The sequence below is a fragment of the Electrona antarctica genome (assembly GCF_951216825.1).
Source record: "Electrona antarctica genome assembly, chromosome: 20".
NCBI lineage: Eukaryota > Metazoa > Chordata > Actinopteri > Myctophiformes > Myctophidae > Electrona > Electrona antarctica.
Genome location: NC_136801.1, coordinates 38,862,936 through 38,880,347, shown reverse-complemented (window position 1 = coordinate 38,880,347; position 17,412 = coordinate 38,862,936). Strand labels below are relative to the sequence as shown.

At 41.3% G+C, this 17,412-nt stretch overlaps 2 protein-coding genes across 2 annotated transcripts in view; one reads left to right on the top strand and one right to left on the bottom strand.

Annotated features, from left to right (window-relative positions):
- The window catches only part of reck (reversion-inducing-cysteine-rich protein with kazal motifs), a 223,380-nt gene that overhangs the window by 193,683 nt on the left and 12,285 nt on the right, over positions 1-17,412 (top strand). The window contains exon 20 of the mRNA XM_079489964.1: positions 14,311-14,466. Coding sequence (XP_079346090.1) covers positions 14,311-14,466 — 156 coding nt within the window. The remainder of the gene's footprint in view (positions 1-14,310; positions 14,467-17,412) is intronic.
- Positions 3,643-7,225, bottom strand: LOC306913352 (uncharacterized protein). Its single transcript, XM_079489953.1, has 3 exons — positions 7,082-7,225; positions 6,192-6,515; positions 3,643-5,972 (listed from the first exon to the last, which is right to left on the bottom strand). The coding sequence occupies exons 2-3, from the start codon at positions 6,259-6,261 to the stop codon at positions 4,300-4,302; spliced, it is 1,743 nt and encodes a 580-aa protein (XP_079346079.1). The 5' UTR covers positions 6,262-6,515; positions 7,082-7,225; the 3' UTR covers positions 3,643-4,299.

Genomic DNA, 17,412 nt, shown 5'->3' with positions numbered 1-17,412 from the left:
TTATTTACATTATACCATACATGTAGAATTGGGTTAGCATATACATTAGGTATAGTAACGGCGTCCGCCGTTACATTTCCTCCCCCCTCTCCCAAGAGTACAGTACCTCAGCCCTCATGTACCCGTGAGAGACAGTCGGCCACTAGGTTGGCCTTCCCTGGTCGATACTGAACTGTGAAGTCATAGGGTTGCAAGGCCAGGTACCACCCAGTGAGACGTGTGTTCGAGTCCCTCATCCTGTTCAGCCACTGTAGAGCCCTATGATCAGTCTCAAGGAGAAAGTGCCGGCCCAGCAAATAGTATTTAAGTGATTCAATGGCCCACTTCATGGCCAGGCACTCCTTCTCCACTGTCGAGTACCTTGTCTCTCGGTCCTCCAGCTTGCGGCTCAGGAACAGCAGTGGACGGCTCTCTCCCTCCACTTCTTGCAGAAGCACTGCCCCAAGGCCGACACCTGAGGCATCTGTCTGTAGTGTGAACGGTCGTGCAAAGTCAGGAGTGTGGAGAACAGTGTCACTTGTAATGGCATTCTTTAGATCTTTGAACGCTCGCTCACACTCATCAGTCCATCTCACCTTGTTTGGGGCCGAGTCTTTAGTGAGGTCAGAGAGAATAGCTGCCCTCTCTGAACAATGGGGTATGAATTTCCGATACCACCCTACCAGCCCTAGGAACCCCCGAACCGTCTTCTTAGTGGTAGGGGTGGGGTATGAATGGATGGCATCCACTTTCCCCACTCGAGGTTTGATTACCCCCTGTCCAACAATATGGCCCAGATACTCCACCTGTTTCTGTGCCAATGCACACTTGCGTGGATTGATGGTGAGCCCCGCCTTTTTAATCAGGTGGAGGACCTCTTGCAGATGAGCCACATGTTCGTTCCAGGTCTGGCTAAAAATGACACAATCATCCAAGTATGATGCCGCAAACTCCGGCACGTCCCTCAGTACTTGGTCCATGAGACGTTGAAATGTTGCTGGTGCACCCTGTAGGCCAAACGGCATCACTTTGAATTGGAACATACCATATGGTGTTGTAAATGCTGTCAGCTCCTTGGTCTCAGGTGCCAGGGCCAGTTGCCAGTACCCCTTGCTTAAGTCAAGTGTGGAGATAAATGCGGAGTCCCCCACCCTCTCCAGCAACTCATCAATCCGGGGCATGGGATAGGCTTCCATCTTAGACACTGAATTGAGGTACCTGAAATCAATACAAAATCTCAGTGAGCCATCCTTTTTTGGCACCAACACAATAGGGCTACACCACTCACTGTTCGATGTTTCAATTATGCCCATTTGCAGCATCAGTTCAATCTCCTCCTTAAGTTTGGGCACTATACGTTCAGGAATCCTGTAGCACTTCCGGCGGGGTGTAGCATCCGTTTTTAGGTATACCTTGTGCTGTGCCAGTGTTGTAAAGCCAGGCTTTTCTTGGAACAGCTCAGGGTCCAGCATTGCTCTCATCTCCTCCTGCTGGTCAGGCTGGAGATGAGAGAGGTCCACTGCACTGGGCTTGGTGACCTCGGTGGGGAATGACTGCTCTCTCTGCTCCTCGTCCTCAAGAGCACAGACCAACAACTGTTGCTGGGCTGGCTGTTGGCTTGGTAGTGATTACTCCTGAAAAACCTTGAGTAGGTTAACATGAAAATGCTGATATTTTTTCAATTTGTCAGGCATGTACAGTTCATATGTTACCTGGCCCAGGCGCTTGGTGATTTGGTACGGCCCCTGCCATTTGGCCAACAGCTTACAGTCACTAGTTGGAAGGAGCAGCAACACCCGTTGACCTGGCAGCAATGTCCTGTCCCTGGCCTTCTTGTCATACCAGGTCTTTTGGGTGGTTTGTGCTGTCCTCATGTGCTCTTGTGCTAGAGCAGTCATCTGTTCAAGTCTCTCTCTCATTTTGATCACATAGGCAACCACACTCTCCTGATCTGTAGTCGGCTTCTCCCAATGCTCTCTCAGGAGGTCCAGTGGCCCCCTCACCTGGCGACCGTAGAGAAGCTCAAATGGTGAGAAGCCTGTTGATGCCTGTGGCACCTCACGATATGCAAACAGCAAATAGGGCAGCCATTGGTCCCAATCAGAGCCTGTATTGTCCACAAACTTCCGCAGCATGCTCTTTAGTGTCCGATTAAATCTCTCCACTAACCCGTCCGTCTCGGGGTGGTACGGGGTGGTCTTGATGCCCTTCACTCCTAGCAACTGATAAACCTGCTGCAATAGTTTTGCACCCTCAATACCTATTCACAGTTAGCATTTAGCATAGAAATATATACACAACCCATACATGATTACATTCATTCTAGTCCCTCCCAGTCTCCCCTTCTATTCATCTCCCACTTGGTGTCACCCTCCCGGAACTATAAAAGGGGTGCCTGTACCCAGAGGGAACTCATTTGCCCGAACACCACCCTGAAAGGAGGATGAGAATAAACAGAGGTAAGTTTAGACATCAGAGATTTACATTCCTTCTTCACTAGTCTTCTCATTATACTGGTCAATTAGAAAGTATGCTGTCTTCTTTATTCCTAAACTAATGTGCCTCTATCTGTTCATTTGTAGGTGTATGATGAGATCAGCACGTCCGCCCCTTCAAGAATCACAGACAACTCAGTGTCCCCCCTGCATAACCTTAGCTTCAATAAATGCATTTGTTACAATTTGTGTCCTTATTTACATTATACCATACATGTAGAATTGGGTTAGCATATACATTAGGTATAGTAACGGCGTCCGCCGTTACAGTCATTATCCGTATAATAATTATATCTTATATCCATCATTACATTGTTATTAACAACAGACACAATAACATCAACAACTGTATTGTGTAAACCTGGGAAACCTGGACAACTTTAAGTCATTGTTCAGGTTGTGTTGCTCTGAGGGAATGAGGAGCACTCAGGTGTGTGGGATTAGTTTCAATAGGTGACTGCACTTTTATTCATTCATTCATTGTTTTTTCAAATGCTAAATAATGAACAAAGCACACATTCTTTCCCCAGGTTAAAATGTAAACAGGCTAAATGATGATGGTTGATTCATCCACTATAGACTATATTCAAATGCAGAGATTAAACGTGTTAATGGTCACTGGTTGTCTGGAATTGGACAGATCACCTGTTAATGATCACATTATGGATGAACTGAGACCATTTTACACCTCTTTGACTCTGAGTTTCAACAGAACTACAGAAATAGGTCTATCACACCGAACTTATTGTTATTATCCTTTGTAAAATGTTAAAGGTGCTTTAACTTGTGTAAGGGATATGTTTTGTTAAAATAGCTCTAGTAATCATTGCTATATTGTTGTGCAGTAACAGAGGTCTTCCCACGTCTCCATACCCATTTCACTAACATAATTATTACTATTTCATAGTGTTAAATGTGTTAATAATAAAATTGACCACTACTATGAAGAGAAGTACTGTGAATTTAAGAACTTATGACACAATATTTCATTCACAGGTTTTAATTTTAAAAAATGCTCACATGTGCTTACCACATATATCACTATAAAATACATTAGGCCTATATTCATAAATGTGTGCTAATTTCTCTCTCAGTTGGAATGGAGAGAGAATGGTAACCAGATAATTGGCCATTTGAGAACATGATCTGAGTAGGAAAGAGAGAGAATACATCTTGTGATGTCAAACATAAAATAAAAAATATAAAAAGGAAATAAAAAGAGCCTCATCAAATAGAAAAAGTATTGTACCAAAAAATGAATTTAAAGTAATAAAAATCACTCACCCGCAAACATTGACAATCAGTCACCAGAATACGGGTGTTTTCAATTAATCTGATGAAAGGAGATGTAGTTCGCACACCGGCCTTGAGCTAAACATTTTTATTTCATGGAGAAGAGGATACAACGTTTCGACCCCTTCGGGTCTTCGTCAGGATATGTTCAATGAATCTAACATGGTTAAAATGGTGTTTGAAAATACAATAGGAAGCTTGTATATGGACTTCTGTTAAAATGGCCCCAAACTGTGAAATACCCCTTTCATATATTTGACCAATGGCTGTAGCCATAATATATAAGAACGTACACAATATGTATTTTGTAACACATTTTTTTTCCCCATCCATACTTACAACACATGTACAAAATGTGATTATGTGCACTCATTTCTTCCCTGTCACAGACAATGTGTCTAATTTAAAATGTCTTGAAAAATGTCCAATAAGAAAATCCATTAACAAGTTAAACAAAATCGATCTATACATACAGCTGTATGGTCACAACAAATATATATACACCAAAGGCTTATCCACACACACATCACGATCATTTGGGTTTCTCTCCAGTGTGAATTCTCTGGTGGCGTTTAAGTTGTGTCATTTGAGAGCAGCGGTGACCACACTGATCACATCCATAGGGTTTTTCTCCAGTGTGAATCCTCTGGTGTGATTTAAGATTTCCCATTCTAGGGAAGTGTTGTCCACACTGATCACATCCATAGGGTTTCTCTCCAGTATGAATTCTCTGGTGGCTTTTCAGGTTGGACTTGTCAGAGAAGTGTTGTCCACACTGATCACATCCATAGGGTTTCTCTCCAGTGTGAATTATCTGGTGGCGTTTAAGGTCGGACAACTGAGAGAAGTGTTGTCCACAATGATCACATCCATAGGGTTTCTCTCCAGTATGAATTCTCTGGTGGCTTTTCAGGTTGGACTTGACAGAGAAGTGTTGTCCACACTGATCACATCCATAGGGTTTCTCTCCAGTGTGAATGGTCTGGTGTTTTTTAAGTTTGGACATTGTAGGGAAGCGTTTTCCACAATGATCACATCCATAGGGTTTCTCTCCAGTGTGAATTCTCTGGTGGCTTTTAAGGCTGGACGTTTGAGAGAAGTGTTGTCCACACTGATCACATCCATAGGGTTTCTCTCCAGTGTGAATTCTCTGGTGTGTTTTAAGTTTGGACATTCTAGGGAAGAGTTTTCCACACTGATCACATCCATAGGGTTTCTCTCCTGTGTGAATCCTCTGGTGGCTTTTAAGGCTGGACATTACAGAGAAGTGTTGTCCACAATGATCACATCCATAGGGTTTCTCTCCAGTGTGAATTCTCTGGTGGCTTTTAAGGCTGGACGTTTGAGAGAAGTGTTGTCCACACTGATCACATCCATAGGGTTTCTCTCCGGTGTGAATTCTCTGGTGGCTTTTAAGGTTTGCCATTTGAGAGAAGTGTTGTCCACACTGATCACATCCATAGGTTTTCTCTCCAGTATGAATTTTCTGGTGGCTCTTCAGGTTGGACTTTTCAGAGAAGTGTTGTCCACACTGATCACATCCATATGGTTTCTCTCCAGTGTGAATTTTCTTGTGGCTTTTAAGGCTGGACATTTGATTGAAGTGTTGTCCACACTGATCACATCCATAGGTTTTCTCTCCAGTATGAATTTTCTGGTGGCTCTTCAGGTTGGACTTGTCAGAGAAGTGTTGTCCACACTGATCACATCCATATGGTTTCTCTCCAGTGTGAATTTTCTTGTGGCTTTTAAGGCTGGACATTTGATTGAAGTGTTGTCCACACTGATCACATCCATAGGGTTTCTCTCCAGTGTGAATTATCTGGTGGCGTTTAAGGTCGGACAACTGAGAGAAGTGTTGACCACACTGATCACATCCATATGGTTTCTCTCCAGTGTGAATTCTATTGTGTCTTTTAAGGCTGGACATTGCAGAGAAGCGTTGACCACACTGATCACATCCATAGGGTTTCTCTCCGGTGTGAATTCTCTGGTGGCTTTTAAGGTTTGCCATTTGAGAGAAGTGTTGTCCACACTGATCACATCCATAGGGTTTCTCTCCAGTGTGAATTCTCTGGTGTCTTTTAAGGTTTTCTATTCGAGAGAAGTGTTGCCCACACTGATCACAGCAGTGGCATTTTTGCTTAGCCAAGCTTCTTTGTTCATTCACCTCTGGTAGAACAGGGGAGCCAGACTGATGCAACACTGAATTGGAAAGAAAAAGGGAATGATGTTTAGAGGCCTTCCTGGACTTAAAATAGCAAAAACTAGTGTAGAGTTAATGTACCCAATTATCAATTTAGCATCCATTTATATTTCGATTCCACAATCGTTTTATATTCTAGAAAAGACACAAAACTGGTAGTCAATGCTAAAATAAATCAAAACAAACAAATGACTAGATAGACACAGTAAGTAACTTACAGAGGTCTTGGTGATCATTGGGTCCTCTCTGTTGAGCAGAATCATTTGAGGTGGCGTTGAGAGAGTCCATCTTCACTTCAAGCCTGGAGTCCACAGTCAGATGAGATCAGAAAGTATTGATATCCTGAACGGACAACTACAAACTCTTCTTATACCAGAGAGCCTGAGGTGGAACTGTAAAGTTCAACTCTGTTCCACTCCAAAGGACATACAAGGACGCAACTCCAATTTCCAACTCAATCCAATGATTTTTTATTTTCCAACTTTTACGCTCAGTGTTGGCTTCATTGGTGATTGGCTGGTCATTTCAGTTAGGTTGAAAACCTTCGAACACAAAGAAACAAAAGATTAACAACATTGCCAAACAACAAATGATAATCCTTTCAAACCAACAGGTTCTTTTTAACCATTCTTGATTTTAAACATTAAATATTCTTAAATAATCAAATGTCTTTAAACAATTAGTGTTCTTAAACAATGAATGCCTAAATTAAATGTCTTTTAAATTAACTTATTAAAGTCAACATTTTAAACATTTCAAATTACTTCACCTTTAAACATCTAGCATTTTAAATTTAATAAGTAGTTAAAGAAAATAGCTGAACTTAAGCTTGTAGATCAGCTCTAATTGAACAAGGCATTTTAAACCTTTAACATGAATTGTCCATATTTTAGTAGTCTTTTAAATTCTTAATCATTTCTAACTTGGTCTTATTTTGTAAAGAGATACTATTAAACATAAATGAAATCCAACTCTCAAGCAAGTTAATGTGTTCCTTCCCCACTTCAGACTGAAGCAGTTGAAGCTACTAAACACAATTAGCCATATTTAACCACATCAAACAGTACATACATAAGTAAATAAAACAATACAATACAATATCACCGACCATTGGCGTCTTTGGAGGTAGAACCCAAGAGTTGTCTTTGCTGTTTGCATCTGGTGTTTGTTTGAATGACTGAAGCTCCATTCCTTTTAAGGTGCTCCTAATCAGGTAACGAGCAGCCATCTTGCTGCTGCATTCTGGGAGATGTAGTTTCTGAGGTGTGAGATGTCATGCTGACCAGATTTTGTCCATTTCTGAGTTTTGACTCAACAGGAACTACTATCTGCTTGGTGCTGATTGGCCAAAGTGTGTAACAATAGAATCATCAGCCACCAATCATAACAAACTGCTGCATGTGCTCCACCCCTCTCTGACTCCTCCCCCAGGTCATGCTCTATGCAACATTCTAGAAATAAACTGCTAACTGTGAGATTGCTTTGTAAGCTTCATATTTAATATATGAATATCTATATCCAATATGGAGTATCTGACAATCTGGATAATATATGTACAGTCTAATAATATTGAATAAGTGGATATCAATGAAGTGTTACTGCATGCAGCAGAGGCATTATTATATGATTGCTCCATATTATTTCAGTAACATAGAACCAGCTCTGGTGAAGAAACAACAAGAAAAACAGTTTTCCAAAACTATTGTTTTCAAAACACAAACTGCCACCCACCCCCTAAAGTATTGCAAACAGACTTCATAAATAGTACACAAGTACAAACAAGTACAAGTACAAACAAGTATAATACCGCACACCCTGTACTTTTATATTTTTTTATTTTATTAAGTTGCAATGTAAGTTCAATTAGTTTCGACTTTAGAAGACAGTGGTGGGGTTTCTGTACAGGACTGGTCAAGGCCTAACAACAAATGAGTATATTGTCAAATCCTCAAAGTCTCGTAGCAAATTGTGCTCTATTGTTCTCATTGAATCACTTATCTATATTTACAGTGAAATCCCAATATGTAGGCCTGTGTGCAGAAATGAAATGAAATTAAATGATTACTATATTTACCCAGGGTATCTGGGCTAAGCTCAAGAACTTGTTTCCAGCCAGGCCCTGCTCATAGAACATTTCATCGTAGTGGTTCAATGCCTTGTTCAAGGGCACTTCAGCGGTGGTAATTTTAACGTGTCGGACCGATTGGACAGATCACCTGTTAATGATCACATTATGGATGAACTGAGACCATTTTACACCTCTTTGACTCTGAGTTTCAACAGAACTACAGAAATAGGTCTATCACACCGAACTTATTATTATTATTATTATCCTTTGTGAAATGTTAAAGGTGCGGTAACTTGTAAGGGATATCTTTTGTTAAAATAGCTCTACTAATCATTGCTATATTGTTTGTTCAGTAACAGAGATCTTCCCACGTCTCCATACCCATTTCACTAACATAATTATTACTATTTCACAATGTGAGATGTGTTAATAATATAATTGACCAGTAACATGAAGAGAAGAAGGCCCATGGTTTCTACAGTATATCACACTATTTCTTTCACAGGTTTTAATTTAAAAACTGCTCACCACACATATCACTATAAAATAAATAAGGCCTATATACAAATACGTGTGCTAGACAGAAGTCTTTCCATGTCTCCATACCTACTTCACTAAGATCATTATTATGCTTGCATAATGTGAAATGTGATAATAATACAATTGATCAACAGTAATATGAAGGAGGAAAGGCCTGTTTTTTTTTTTAAACACAATTTCTGGTGTGTTTTAAGGCTTGACATTTGAGCGTCTGTGTTGTCCACACAGATCACAACCATAGGGTTTCTCTCCAGTGTGAATTCTCTGGTGTGTTTTAAGGTTTGCAATTCTAGAGAAATGTTGTCCACACTGATCACATCCATAGGGTTTCTCTCCAATATGACATTTCTGGTGTGTTTTAAGGCTTGACATTCGAGAGAAGTGTTAAATAGTACACAATGCTTCACATCTAAGTAACAGTATACTACCGCATCCCCTGTACCTTTATTTTTTATTTTATTAAGTTCAATTTGGTAGTATAGAAGACAGTGGTCTGGGTTCTGTACAGGACTGGTCAAGGCCGGACAACAAATTAGTATATTGTCAAATCCATTGTTCTCATTTTATTTCTTATCTATATTCACAGTGAAATCCTATTGGGTAATGTGTAGGCCTGTGTGCTGAAACATGTGTCCATAGTGTAAGGTATTCATTCATGAGCAGGATCATTCTTATAATACTCATATCCTATATTCATGGGAAACAAGTCAAGTCATTGTTAGTTTCAATAGGCTTGTGGCTGCACTTTATTAAAAAAAAAAATTAAATGCTATAGTGAATAAACCCCACATTCTTTCCCAGGTTAAAACACGCTATGATGGCTGATGCTTCATTCACTATAGAAAATACATTCAAATGCAGATATTAAACGTGTTAATGGTCACTGGTTGTCTGGCATTGGACAGATCACCTGTTAATGATCACATGTTATGGATGCACTGAGACCATTTTACACCTCTTTGACTCTGATGAGTTTCAGCAGAACTACAGAAATAGGTCTATCATCACATGGAACTTATTATTATCCTCTGTGAAATGTTAATGGTGTTGTAAACTCATCGCTATAGGGACACGTGCATCAGTAAGCAGGAACTGGGGGAGGGAATGAAGGACCGGAAAGTCTGGCGTGGCATTGTGAAATCTATGATCTCGACCGCAGTCGAAAAATGATGATGATGACTAGGGTGTTTGCAGTGCCGGAAGAAGTAGTCAGAATTTTTCACTTAAGAAAAGAGTGTCAATACCAGATACAATGGTGGAAAGTAACTAACTAAATGTACTTCATTCTTATCTTGCCATCTACGTTTATAAACATACGTTTATAGCCCTCCTCCTTCACCATCAGCGATTTTTTTTAAAATCTAGCTCTGTTGAGCCTCCATTATAACACGATTTTCAAAGCGCCGTATCTCCAAAGGTTAGAGAGCTGTCCATGGTGAGCCGGCGCGCACCCGACGATCATAAATCATTTGTTATTTTGTATCGCATCGCTGAGAAAATGTAGCTGGTTGTTCTGCTAGCTAAAGGCTGTGTTGTGTTGTGTCGTTCCACTTCCGGAAGCCCCCACCTTCCTGTTTAACCCGGGAAGACAACAAGCTCCGTAGCATTGAAGTGAACCAGCGGCAGAGAAGCGGTCAAAGTTTTTGAACACTAGGTGGCAGTAAAGAAGTTAACCACTTCAGCCCTTTAAAGGTGTAGTGAAATGAAAAATACGTTTTTCACACTTTTAGACCATATCCGTGGTCATCATATGGTCATACCTAACAATGGATGCCAAAAAAAAATTTGTGTGTTTTTATATCAAACGTCCATAAAAATATATTTTGTATTACTTCCTGAAAACGAAAACGTGCTGCGTGATGACTTGTCGAGGCCAACATCGATAAAAGCCATTAAAAATGAAGCTCACCAGTTTAATTCCCCATATCTCCGCATCCGTCCAGCACAGGCTGCACAGCTGCTACTGATTACAGAAATCTTCCGTTTGTATTCCCATTCAAGATAACATCCAGAGAGTGTATTACTCGGTTTCAACTTAATCATCACGCTAAAAATGTATCTGAAAACATTATAGGGTAGAAATAAGCCACATTAAGAGTAAACTGGTAAAGCTGGCCGACTATCAGATTTGTAAACAAACATCCACAGATTCCACACGCTGTCCTGCGTAGCATAGCTACCCGTCCCTAGCTACCGTCCCATCCCCTGAAGGGATGCGACGCTCTGATTGGTTCAGAAACTTCATAGCGGTGTTTCAACTTGAGACCGTCTGAAACTTCAAAATAAAATGTCCACCATTTCCGTTTCACTACGCCTTTAAACATTTTGGCTTGGCCATTTGGAAATTGCCGATCTATAAGCTCACAACGTGTCACGATCCGATGCATTGTGAGCTTGTAGATCCGCTTGATGTTTATACATTTGATAACTTGAAATAGGATTCTGCATAATTCTGCATAATGAGTACTTTTATACTTTTGGTAGTTGAAGTAGGCTACATTTTAATGCCAAGTACATTTTGAATTCAGGTGAGGCAGTAGGAACTTAGGAACGAACAGCAGTGACAACACACACAATTTGTGGGGAGGAATCAATTTCCAATTAACAGCTAAATTGGAGCGGAAAAGGCTATATATATAATTATGTGAAAGTAATTATGTGATCATTGTGTTATGGATAACAGGAACTTAAAGTATAGTAATTAATTCCATTCCATCCAACACAATACATTGCCATTCCAATTAGCAGTTGGTTGCCGTGGAGACATAGTAAATCCTCGTCAATGAAATATTAAGATGACTGCGCCAATGACAACGTGTTTCAATTAACTAAACGACTCTCTCTCTCTCTCTCTCATTTCCCGGCCACAAACATATTCATGTCAAGGACCTCCAATATTTACGAGTGCCTCCGGCGCTAGCCGTGAGTGAGTTAATTAATTTACTTTTATAGAGACGAAATTAAGTCGGGTCGGGACGTATCCCGACACACACACACATGCATGCACGAAATCTTAACGGCCTTTTCTCTCGGATTCTAATTCAGATTCTAATCAAAACAAGCTTTATTTACGGCCCATTACGGTTGTGGCGCGCTTTACAAAAAAAAAAGGCATCGGGTGGTCCGCGATCCTCCCACTATAGGATTGCCTATCCGTGAGCTAACTCCGTCTGGTTAATGCCTGGGCTCATTTTTGCCCCTTGAATAAGGCACGTCTCTTTAAAATACCCTTATGGCACATGAATGGACAGAAACTGAAAAGAATTGTTGCGGTCAATGTAATTGTTAAGTAACTAAAAAGTACATTTTCACAGTAACGCATTACATTTTGGTGTAAGTAATCAGCAAAGTAACTGAGTCACTTTTGAAATGAAGTAGTAACGGTAACTATAGTTACTGGGTTTCAGTAACTAGCAACGACACTGCTTTCTTTGTACATCAAACAATAGGAATTAACCCATTCAGGCCTGACGTCGAAATTTAAAAAAAAAAAGTTTTCTAAATCATGACAATTTTCTGAAAGATTTGAGCTTGTAGATCTGCTATTTTTCAATACCTAAATTATAACATAATGTTTAAAACACCAAAAGGGGTTCCCGCCCAAAATGGGTTAAAAAAAAATCTAAAAAGGTAGCACATCCAAAAAAGATGATTTAAATGTCTTTGTATCTTAGTTCAAGGTTGGCTGCAGCTGTAGTAGTGTCTTATGCACTGCCAAGAAGAAGATGAGAGCAAGCACTCAGTTGAACAGTTCCATGTAGTGATGTAACGGGTGCACGGTTCTGGAAGGTATACGCTGAAGGAATAAATACCAGCACTCACGTTATCCGTTAGGATTCTGCTGGGGAAAACTGAAATAAAACAAGAATCCTAACGGATAACGTGAGTGCTGATATTTATTCCTTCAGATTATGCACTGCCAAAACATACTTGTAGCCTATATGATGACTCCTTCCTTAGACAGATACAAAACTATATTACTATACTACTTTTATTGGAGACACATGGGACCCTGTGCATTGCTTTCCAAAGAAAACAAACAAACTTTTGTAAAATCTCCTGTCATCTTTCATGAGTGCATCCCTGCGGAAGATGCTCGTCTGTTTTCCGATGTGTTCTTTTTTCCCTTTGTGGACGTGAATGATGTTGCATTATTCAACAAGCTAAAGTTCCGAACCGAGCAATCTGATCGGTTGAAGAAATAGGCGCTGATCTTGCTCTACCCGTGCTCAACTGAGCATGACAGCACACCTAATCAAAGTATATGAAAAATGAGCTGTGCTGATCAGATGGAGTCTCGGCAGAGCACGGCTAAGTTGTCTAAAGCGCTGATTTATTGGACTGGCTGAGTAAACATATACGGGACTATCTCTGTCTTATCTTCTGCCTGCTTTGCGTCTCTCCAGTGATGGAACAAGTAGCAATACTGCAGGAGGCCCTAAACTCGAGAGCTACTTCCAAAAATGACCATCTCAACAAGATCTACCCACCGAAAAAATATATTGCTGAAAATAGTTTAAATATGTACCTGGCTTTGGAATAGCGGCGCACGGAATGGGAAATAGAAGGGGAGAAATGGAATAGGGTTTTATTTATTTTTTAATTTGTAATGTTACCGACGTTTGTGCACAGCAACACTCTTGAAAAAATAAATAATAGTACATATTTAACCCATTTTGGGCAGGAACCCCTTTTGGTGTTAGCATTACTGTATGTTATGCTTTAGCTATTGAAAAATAGCAGATCTACAAGCTCATAGCTTGTAGGTCTGCTATTTTTGAAAAATCGAAGAACGACTGACATAGAAAATAGACATTTTTAGAATCTGATCTCAGGTCAAAATAGGTTACATTAAATATTATTTAGGGGCATGTCATGTGATTTACCTGCAGTCTTTGTAATCTATACATCTCACAATCTACCTTTTGGGCACCCCTGCCCTAAAATTATGATCATGGGGAATTATTTGGAGTAGTTCCCCCAGACCGGCCCAGACCGCTAACCGGCACGCAGATAGCAAGGCGGGCGGCTGTGGCTCAGGAGGTAGAGCAGGTCGTCCAATGATCCCTGGATCGGCGGTTCGAATCCCGGCTCCTCCTCCTGTCCACATGTCGAAGTGTCCTTGGGCAAGACACTGAACCCTAGCTACATTGCCTCCAATGAGTCCGTTGGTGTGAGCTCGCCACCATTGGTGTGTGAATGTGGGAAGTGAGGACGCTGGCGTCGACTGTTCGCCGCTTCACCTCCCAATGTACTGTATGAATTAATGAACCATTGTAAAGCGATTTGAGGAAAAGCGCTGTAAAAATACAATTCATTACTCCGTCGGGGCACACACAAACAAACAAGCCCTAATACCACCAGTTTTACTGAAACATAATGCCTCCATGTTCTGATCATTTCCATGATAATCCTAAAACTGGGCAAGCAAAAAGAAACACCGGGCCACCGGACATATGTCTGGTACGTCAAGTGGCCAGTCCAGGCATGCCAAGATCATCATCATCATCGTCGTCATCGTCATCATCATTATTATCATCATCATCATTATCATCATTATCATCATCATCATCATCATCATCATCATCATCATCATCATCATCATCATCATCGTCGTCGTGATTCTGTGGATGTAACCTTAACTGTACCTTTAATGTGTGTGTGTGTGTGTGTGTGTGTGTGTGTGTGTGTGTGTGTGTGTGTGCGTGTGCGTGTGTGTGCGTGATCAGTTGAACAGGAACCAGCCGGTGACGGTACATGACGTGTTGGGGATCTTGCGTCTCCACGTGTCCGTGCCTCAGTGCGACGTCTTCGGCTACCTCAGCATCGACCACGAGCTGGTGGTCCTCATAGCGCCCGTGGACCACACGCCCACACCACTGCAGGTACGCGTACGCACACACACACACACACACACACACACACACACACACACACACACACACACACACACACACACACACACACACGTCACAATGAGACACATTGTGAACTTGTACATTGTCTATTTTCCACTAGTCCATGAAACACTTGGCATGTGTCTGTGGGTTAATTTAATAAGTCGTCGCTGACGTGAGATCTAAATATTATTTTTTTATTTTATTTTAGTTTTAGTTTTTATTTAGTTTTTGTAAATTAACGCCCCTACTTGATCATACTATAGTGTCACTTAACCCATTCTGACCTGAGATCAGATTCTAAAAATGTCTTCTACATCCTGACAGTTTTCTGAAAAAGCTGTGTTTCTATGTCAGTCGTTCTTCGATTTTTCAAAAATAGCAGACCTACAAGCTCGTAGCGCGCCACTCGGTGGCGCGCTATGAGCTTGTAGATCTGCTATTTTTCAATAGCTAAAGCATAACATAATGCTAACACCAAATATATACCAAACGAAAGTTAGACTGGAGTATGTCACAGACATCCATCAATCCGTCTTTTCAATTTAAACTTTCGGGGAGCGCAGGAGAAGAGCTAAATTGACATGGGAGTTACTTTGGGACGTTCCCATCTCTTATTTCTCTCGTTCATTCCCCCAGACAGAGTTTTGCTGTTTGATTTGAACGGCAGCACATTTAGCCACGATCCATCACCGGCCTTGTTATGTTGTAACAAGCTGCTTCTGCGCTGTAGCAGAAGCACTAGGCCTCCCTCCAGAGCTGCTACTGATGACAGTAGAGATTACAAGTACGGTATATACCGATGTCTGGTTACAAGAGAAGTTTCTCGGTCAGCCGTGAATTAACTCATCCATCGCCAAGGACTTATTTAACTTCTTTTTCATGATGTCCTGGAGCGCCAAGGACGTGTTTTTCGTGTTTTATAACATGGTTTTTTTTTTTAGACTGTTTTTTAGACTTTTTTTTTTTTTTTAAATAAAAATATATAAAATAAAATAAAAGATATATGGTGGCGGTCTGGGCCTTTTGGCGCCCCCTAGTGGCGATTGTTTTTGTCTGATTTCAGTCATTGGAATACATAGAAGCTCAAGCCGGCATGTCTTCTATGTCACGCATGTCACGCACAGCTAAAATAGACAATCTAAAAGGTCATTTATTTTCGGTCTATTATACACTGCCAAAATGTATTTCACCCCCGTTGTCCCCTTGCCAGACTTTTAACCCATTTTGGACTGACCAGATTCTACAAATGTCTTCTAAATCATGACAGTTTTCTGAAAAACCTATGTTTCTATATGTCAGTGGTTCTCAAACTATTTCATTTCAAGGACCCCCAGAATTATATGTATATTTCTCCGCCGATCCCCATCTGAAAATATGTTGTTTTAGGGACCTCCCAGAAGCAAAGATTTGAGTTAAAAACATTCACTGTGGAAGAATATATATTCAAAGATTTGCGCCACATTTTCACGATAAAAAAGAAATAGCAGATCTACAAGCTCGTAGCGCGACACCGAGTGCCGTGCTACGAGCTTGTAGATCTGCTATTTTTCAATAGCTAAAGTATAACATATATAATGCTTGAAACACCAAAAAGGGTCCTCGCCCAAAATGTGTTAAAGCGTCATTCTGTAACGTCTGCACCTTGGTTGGCAGTGTGTAGAACATTCTGATGAAAATTAGCAACTGTGCTATAGCCTATCCGGTGTATTTACGTCCATGTGACGTCCATTAATATGCATTGTCCTGTCCAAATAAACAAACAAAGTAAATAAATAAAGTATATAACTTTAAACTTCCAATTCAAGTTAGTAAAACTTCTAGAGAGGTAAGAGAAGAAGTCAGCTTGACTTGATGTGGGCGTCCATGTTGACACCTGTTCCTTTGCGTTCCCATTGGGCTACCATTGATCTCATGAGCATGAAGACAGCTCATTTAGCTCATTCATCTACGTGCTTGTTATGTTGTAATGAGCGACAACAGAGGCAAAGTACTTCCACAGCTGGTGAAATAACGACCTACGCACGCATCCATTTACAATGAGCAATTTAACAGCCGTATACACCCACGCACGCACGCACGCACGCACGCACGCACGCACACACACACACACACACACACACACACACACACACACCGCGTTCACCTCTCAAACAAATCCTGCGGTTGAACAGTACTTTAGTCATTTAGCGCCCTTGTCATTGTGGAAATGAATATTCATGTTGTTTTGTTGTTCATTTTCTGTCATAACAATAAACTGAGGGGGAGGATAGATGGCCTTCCACACACACACACACACACACACACACACACACACACACACACACACACACACACACACACGCACACACACGCACACACACACACACACACACACACACACACACAGAGGGCCCTGCAAGCCCGCCAAAATCCGACCACGTCCCGGCCGTGCCGTTATTTAAATTTTGCGTAGTTAATTTAACCCAGACTGGACTTGCTTCTGCAGTGCAGCAGCATATGCTCCGCTCCACACACACACACACACACACACACACACACACACACACACACACACACACACACACACACACACACACACACACACACACACACACACACACACACACACTAATCTGGTATTAAAATTACTTTAACAAACATCGTGTTACATTACATCCTTCTTTCTCTGTCTCTCTTTCTTTCATAACCCACCTGTCCCCCCCCCCCCCCCCCCCCAACGGGAGCCAGCTAGCCCGCACCACCCCGCCCCGCAAAACAATTACTAATCAACGACTAGCCCGCCCCGTGGCCCTCGAAAACAAAAAGTAGCCTAACGACCGCCTGCCCGCCCGCCGTGCGATAATTGCGCTGAAAACCGTGACCCCACTGAATGGCCCGCGCAGCGGTTCAGTGTGTCTGTGTCAAGGGGCCAGTGAGGCTATTCAACGTTGA